Below are 7,523 nucleotides of genomic sequence, written 5' to 3'. Positions count from 1 at the left end.
TTCCTCTTTTCCGCAGACTCTGTACTTTGCCAAGCATAATGCCCTTCTCCAGGGACTGATCCCTCCTGAAAACATGTCCAAAGTATGTAAGATGCAGTCTCGCCATCCTTGCTTCTAAGGAGCATTCTGGTTGCACTTCTTCCAAGGCAGATTTGTTTGTTCTTTTTGCAGTCCATGGTATAGTCAATATTCTTCACCAACACCACAATTTGAAGGTGTCAATTCTCCTTTGGTCTTCCTTATTCATCGTCCAGCTTTCACACGCATATGATGCGATTGAAAATACCATGGCTTGGGTCAGGCGCACCTTAGTCTTCAAGGTGACATCTTTGCTCTTCAACACTTTAAAGAGATCCTTTGCAGGAGATTTACCCAATGCACTGTGTTGTTTGATTTCTTGACTGCTGCTTCCATGGCTGTTGATTGTGGATCCAAGTAAAACGAAATCCTGGACAACTTCAATCTTTTCTCCGTTTACCATGATGTTGCTTACTGGTCCAGTTGTGAGGATTTTTGTTTTCTTTATGTTGAGGCGCAATCCATACTGAAGGCTGTGTTCCTTGATCTTCATTAGTAAGTGCTTCAAGTCCTCCTCACTTTCAGCAAGCAAGGTTGTAGATTGTAGAGTTCAGAAAAACCCAGAGAAAAAAAATAATAAGCCATCTCAGAAAGGAAGGCCAAATTAAAAACAGTACAAAAGGAATAGACATTGCTGAATGCACAATCATGAACATACAGAAGAAGATACTGAGAGAAGTGAGCAGTATGACATGAGAATCAGAGAGTGTGAAAAGAGACTCAAGAGAAAATATAAATATGAAAGACAAAGTGGGCCCAACATAAGCATAATCAGAAATCTTAAGGAAATGAGAATTATATGAGAGATTAGAGATTGTATACAGAAGGAGAGAACTCACACTGAAGAAAGGCATAAAACAGTACAATTACTGGAAAGATATACAAGGAGTTGGTAACAGTGCTTTCCTACAAATAGGGGAACTGAGTGGGGGATAATCTTAAGCACGTATTTTGTTTCGTAAATGTGTACTATTCAACTTTTAAACATGTGAATGAATGTGTAAATAAAATATTAAATATTATAAACAGACATTTAACTACATTTGGAAAAATGTAAATACATAAGAGAAACTTCTTAAGTTTTAGATTTAATTACTAGCCTATATGGAGACAGTGGTGGGTATACAGTCCATTTGTTGTTCTACTTTTCTAGCTGCTTGAATTTTTAAAAAGAAAAATTTTAAACTTAACATTTGTATTTATTTAAAAAACAGTGATCTTCCTGTTAGGGCATATGCAGTGGATTACATCTTATCTTTAATGTCTCAACTAGTAGGAAAGACTAGGTTAGGGAGAAAAGATCCCTCAGTACGTTGTAATACACAAACATAACATGTCAAACCTTTGATGAAGACAGTGACTAACTCCTGACTACAGTGAATTGAGAAGAGTTTTATTGTATTGAGATCAAGTCAAAGCTAGAAGGCAGGAGAATTTTTCCCTGACTAAAGGAAATTAAAACAGCAATCTTCATATTTCATAACTTTTCTAGTAATCTGGGTGTGACCTCTCTCTTTGTAAAGCTCAGCCCTTGTCAACTTGCAAGCTCATCTTCCAGGACTGAGCCTAGCCCATTCTCACCATATATAAAGTACCCCAGGAAGCCCTCCTCAGAGTTTCCCTCCTGTCAGCTCCACACCACAGCTTCTCACACTTTCCTCACCTTCTCATCTTTAGAGAACCATGTCTAGCAAATCCACCATCATCCGCCGTGGCTTCAGCACCAGCTCGGCCAGAGTCCCTGGAGTAAACCGCTCAGGCTTCAGCAGCGTCTCAGTGTCCCGCTCCAGGGGCGGTGGTGTCCTCGGTGGGGCCTGTGGAGGAGCTGGCTTTGGCAGCAGGAGCCTCTATGGCCTGGGGGGCTCCAAGAGGATCTCCATTGGAGGGGGCAGCTACATCACAGGGGGTGGATGTGGCAGCAGAGTCGGAGGTGGCTATGGCTTTGGAGGAGGAGCCGGGAGCGGATTTGGTTTTGGCGGTGGAGCTGGTGGTGGCTTTGGGCTTGGTGGTGGAGCTGGCTTTGGTGGTGGCTATGGGGGCTTCCCTGTCTGCCCACCTGGAGGCATCCAAGAGGTCACTGTCAACCAGAATCTCCTCACTCCTCTGAACCTGCAAATTGACCCCACCATCCAGCGAGTGAGGACTGAGGAACGGGAACAGATCAAGACCCTCAACAACAAGTTTGCTTCCTTCATCGACAAGGTGAGACATGACAATGTTTTTCTCTCCATCAGGTATTTCAGAGTCTTCTAACTGAGAAACAATGAGTTTGCTGCCAGTGGGGAGACTTAGGAGGAGAGAGGAGGGGCCCTGATTAGCAATCCACGAGGATGCTACACTGGCTCCATGTTGGCAACAGGCAGAGGTGATGCAAATAATTTTGAAATAATTAATCTCTTCAATGACCCTCATTCCTGCCTAGGAAGAGTTATCAACTTGTGATAATATTGAAGTATAGAAAGGAAATAAAAGAATGTAACGTGTTCGCTTTTACTTCTGAACATTCGAAGCAGTTACAAAGAAAAGTCCAGTTACAAAGAGCTCTGGAAGGAAGGAAAAAATATGAGTTTATGTTAATAGTGGAGGAAAAATTTGGAAAAGGATAGCTAAAATGTTTGCACAACTTGACGACTGTAATCAATGTCACTGAATTGTACATGTAGAAATTGTTGAATTGCTATCTTTTGTATGTATATTTTCCTCAAAAATTAAGATAAGATATTAAAAAAATAAAAAGGGAGAATATTTTGCCCAGGCGCAGAAGGGTTTATATAATTTATAGAAAAAATTGCTTATCCTAGAAACAGAGGATGACCATCACTCAAGAACATTTAAGGCGATACTCAGACACTAAATGGGAAGTTGGATTCTAATCTAGCAATTAGGGAACAGCTAACATCCCTTCTGATTGCTCCCAGAACCAAACTCATTGCCATCAAGTTAATTCTGATGCATAGTGACCCTGTAGGACGGAGTAGAAATATCCCCATAGGGTTTTCAAGGCTGTGATCTTTAGGAAAGCAGACTACCACATTTTTTTCCCACAAGGAGGCTAATGAGTTCAAACCATCAACCTTCAGATTAGCTTCTGCTTAACCAATGAGCAACCAGGGCTACTATTTAAAAAAAAAAAAAAAGTTTTGTATAATATATCCAGTAAATACTATTTTTGAACAAGATTTATGTTTCTTCTTGTCAAGAGGACAGACATTGTTGAAAATCACTGATAGGCTCCATAACTACAGGCTGAGAAAATCTCAGAAGTGCATGGGGGAGTTCCATGGAGGGATCTGTGAGGTGTGAAGGAAAAATATCTGGGGAGCAGGACTCTCAGCTTGAGCCCTGAGCTGCTCCTCCAAGGCCAGAACCATGGAGACTTCCCAGACCTGCTTGGAGACCTGAGAACACAGACATTTCATTCTTTCCTTTGTCTACAAATGACCACCTTGTTTCCTCCCCAGGTGCGGTTCCTGGAGCAGCAGAACAAGGTCCTGGACACCAAGTGGACTCTGCTCCAGGAGCAGGGCACCAAGACCGTGAGGCAGAACCTGGAACCCTTGTTCGAGCAGTACATCAACAACCTCCGCATGCAGCTGGACAGCATCCTTGGGGAGAGAAGCCGCCTGGACTCTGAGCTCAGAAGCATGCAGGACCTGGTCGAGGACTACAAGAACAAGTGAGTTAAAGAGAATTTGTAGGGTATGGTCCTTGAAGATGGATCTTCAAGAAATAAGATATCACCAGATGTAAAATTGGCCTTATAATTCCTTAGCAAAACCAGTACAATGGAAATAAAAGTCACAAATTAATGTCTATAACCAAATACGAAAAACAAAAGGGAAGTAGGGGTAGAAGAGGAAAGGAAAAAAGGGGGGGACAAATGATGATTCATAAAAATCGTCCTTTATGCTGTCTGTGGAAAGAAAGCTCAATATGTAACTATTAATCTTTATGGGAAGCATTGGATCTCAGGCTGCCTTTTCTATATCATCTTACCCATTGGCTAAATTATATTCTACCTTTTTCTTTTTCTAGGTATGAAGATGAAATTAACAAGCACACAGCAGCAGAGAATGAATTTGTGACTCTGAAGAAGGTTGGTTGATTCAGATCATGGATTCAGGTTTCTTTATAGGAGCAGAATTGGTAGACAGCCCTAAAAGTGAATAGGCTGGGGGTGAGGACTCAGCTGATTTAGGTTGTTGGTCTTTCCCCAGGATGTGGATGCTGCCTACATGAATAAGGTTGAACTGCAAGCCAAGGTCGATGGTCTTACAGATGAGATCAATTTCCTGAAGGTCTTCTATGATGCAGTAAGTATCTCTATCCCCATGTTATGTAGTCTAGTGGGGTTCAGTAATGGGTGGAAGATTCTTGGGCTGGGATCCCCTGTGAATGTCTCTGGGAAAGATAATCTTACAATCTTCTTTCCTGCAGGAACTGTCTCAGATGCAAACCCACATCTCAGACACATCTGTGGTCCTGTCCATGGACAACAACCGCAACCTGGACCTGGACAGCATTATTGCTGAAGTCAAAGCTCAATATGAGGAGATAGCTCAGAGGAGCCGGGCTGAGGCTGAGTCCTGGTACCAGACCAAGGTGAGCAGTAAGCTGGCAGCTGTGAGGAATCCTGTGCCCCTCTCCCTGATGATGCAGTTAGCAGAACCAGCAAGACTATGTCTTTATTTAAGAAATGTATTTCAGAGAAGCTGAGGTCATCTCACAGAATGTACATCCTTACACTATTAAAGTAGACATTTACAGAATTTATGCCCAAATATATTAAGTAAAAGAATGTAAATGCAAAAAGAAAGTGACCATTGCTTCCAGATTCATCCTAAATCCTGGATTTCAGAAACATCGTATAGAATATCACCAGCCTAGAAGACAACAAGGCCAATAGTGGTCCCATAAAAAGGATGTTCTCTGATTCAGTAGTACCACATCTAATCACCTTGCAACATCAACTTTTCCTACATTCCCTTGATGAAAAACTATTAGCTCTGAGTTTTCTTAATGTCTAATTGAGAACTGAAAGCTATTGTCAGTATATGAAAACCCATACACACTGTCTCTCTCCCTCTGGACCACAGTATGAGGAACTGCAGGTCACAGCAGGCAGACATGGTGACGACCTGCGCAACACCAAGCAGGAGATTTCTGAGATCAACCACATGATCCAGAGGCTGAGATCCGAGATTGATCACGTCAAGAAACAGGTACGGTGATGGTGGATCAATGGTGAGGAAAAGCAACATTTCTTTGCTAGACCATCAGGCAGCCAGTCATCATTTGGGCAAGCTCCTGGGTACTGACAGAACAGCAGGGGAGAGGAGGAGATGCAGTGGCTGCCTGAGGGAGTCCCTACTGATTAGGAAAGATGGTCCAAACCCAAAAGCTGGATACAAACATGTGGACTGAAGCAGTCTTAACTGCTCAGAGCTATAAAAATAAAGGCTAGAGGCATTAAAATAAATTTACACAATTAGAATGATTGACTTGGGAATTGCAAAGGAACGTGTTAGGAAGGGAAAGGGCAGAAAGCTTGAGGAAGATTGTTGTGAATGCAATCAAAATTTAGGGTAAAAAGGGAAGTGGAGCAAAGGCAGAGGATCGAGAGCATTGTTGCCCAAGTATGTGAGAGACTCTGAGATGGGAGAAGGCAAGATCTGAAGAGTCTGATGTGAAAACCCATCACCTCAATTGAAGGTGTTTGTAATTTTGTATAAGTGGTTAAGAGCTCAGCTGCTAACCAAAAGGTCAATAGTTCAAATTCACCAGCCACTCCTTGGACACCCCATGGGGGATTCTACTCTGTCCTATAGGGTGGCTATGAGTCAGAATCAACTCAAAGGCAACAGGTTTGTTTGTCTGTTTGTTTTGATTAGTGTGGCATCCACATGAGATCATTAAAAAATGGTCCTGTTTTGATTTGGTACACTACACTACAAAATAAATAATGAGGACTCTTCTTTCCAGTGTTCCCTGGTCTTATGTCCACAGTAGTGTCTTCCATCAATCATTACCCACATCCTCATGGAAAGTGGTTAACATGAAGAGGCATGGGTTTTTCTCAAGCAGTTCTCCAACTTTACAAGACTTGAAAGACAAAAATAAGATAGGAAAAGGCTTCAATTCTGGGCTGTAGATTTCTTCCTCACTGGGAAAGAACAAGAATCAAGGTTAGTCTCCTCTGAGGAACTGGATTACAAATTCTTTCTGCCTATTTTCCCTTCTAGTGTGCCAACCTGCAGGCCGCCATTGCTGATGCTGAACAGCGTGGGGAGATGGCCCTCAAGGATGCCAAGAACAAGCTGGCAGACCTTGAGGATGCCCTGCAGAAGGCCAAGCAGGACATGGCCCGGCTCCTGAGGGAGTACCAGGAGCTGATGAATGTCAAGCTGGCCCTGGACGTGGAGATTGCCACATACAGGAAGCTACTGGAAGGCGAGGAGTGCAGGTAAGTTACGCATAAAAATTCCTCAAATATCCGGCTATATCACCAAGATATCCAGTCCCTGAGCACAATTTTAGGGCACTCTAATGGTGTAGTGGCTAAGTGCTAAGGCTGCTAACCAAAGGGTCAGCAGTGCAAATCCACCAGGCGCTCCTGTTCTACTCTGTTCTATAGGGTCACTATGAGTCAGAATCAACTTAACGGCAATGGGTTTTTTTTTTCCTTGTCATGGCCATATTGCTATTCCTGGAAGACAACCAAAAGGGCCATTCCCAAATGGACTGTTCCTCAGATATAGTGTCCCACGCTGACCCAGGTAATGGCTCTCCAAGGTCTCATCTTCCCTGTGTTTCCTCTTCCCCTAGGCTGAATGGGGAAGGCGTTGGACCAGTCAACATCTGTAAGTACCTTTGCATGGCTTCCTCATCTGCCTTTGCTCTTCTGCCTGGACTCAGGCTGGCAGAAGGAATTTCACCATGTTTCATTGTTTTCCTGTTCTTCTCCCCTCACAGCTGTGACACAGTCCACCATCTCCAGTGGCTATGGCAGCTCCAGTGTTGTTGGCGGTGGCTTAGGCCTGGACGCAGGCAGCGGCTACTCCTACAGCAGTGGCTTAAGTTCTAGCAGTGGCAGAGGCATTGGAGGTGGCCTCAGCTCTGTTGGGGGCAGCAGTTCCACCATCAAATACACCACCACCTCATCCTCCAGCAAGAAGAGCTACAAGCACTGAAGTTCTACCACCAGCTCCCAGTTCTCCAATGCTTCAGGCACCTCTCCAGCTGCACGGCTTTCACCTCAGGCTCCTTCTCGTCTCCTGGCCTCTCATCTTCTCTGCTGTCTGAGTTACAGCTGACGCTGCCTAATGTCCTCATTTCCTTTCTCTTCCTATACCTGCTCCACTTGAGCTTCCTTTGCTCACCGTCACAGTGTCAACAGTGTTTCACAGACATGCAAACATTCTTTTGATGTCCCCATGTTGTTACCA

At 43.6% G+C, this 7,523-nt stretch overlaps 1 protein-coding gene across 1 annotated transcript; it reads left to right on the top strand.

The window, feature by feature from the left end:
- Positions 1–1,761: 1,761 nt before the first annotated feature.
- Positions 1,762–7,268, top strand: LOC126074727 (keratin, type II cytoskeletal 6A-like). Its single transcript, XM_049881550.1, has 9 exons — positions 1,762–2,280; positions 3,540–3,754; positions 4,114–4,174; positions 4,296–4,391; positions 4,516–4,680; positions 5,175–5,300; positions 6,321–6,541; positions 6,904–6,938; positions 7,051–7,268. The coding sequence occupies exons 1-9, from the start codon at positions 1,762–1,764 to the stop codon at positions 7,266–7,268; spliced, it is 1,656 nt and encodes a 551-aa protein (XP_049737507.1).
- Positions 7,269–7,523: the final 255 nt, after the last annotated feature.

Source organism: Elephas maximus, chromosome 4, assembly GCF_024166365.1.
Source record: "Elephas maximus indicus isolate mEleMax1 chromosome 4, mEleMax1 primary haplotype, whole genome shotgun sequence".
In the NCBI taxonomy this organism is placed as follows: domain Eukaryota; kingdom Metazoa; phylum Chordata; class Mammalia; order Proboscidea; family Elephantidae; genus Elephas; species Elephas maximus.
The sequence above is the reverse complement of the archived record's forward strand: the minus strand, read 5'-3'. Positions and strand labels throughout refer to the sequence as shown.

What these genes read in the sequence shown, in the direction of transcription:
- LOC126074727 (XM_049881550.1), top strand. Translation starts at nt 1,762, where the DNA reads ATGTCTAGCAAATCCACCATCATCCGCCGTGGCTTCAGCACCAGCTCG. An exon ending in AGTCCTGGTACCAGACCAAG is followed by an intron (nt 4,681 to 5,174) that starts GTGAGCAGTAAG and finishes TCTGGACCACAG; the next exon opens with TATGAGGAACTGCAGGTCAC. An exon ending in CTGGAAGGCGAGGAGTGCAG is followed by an intron (nt 6,542 to 6,903) that starts GTAAGTTACGCA and finishes CTCTTCCCCTAG; the next exon opens with GCTGAATGGGGAAGGCGTTG.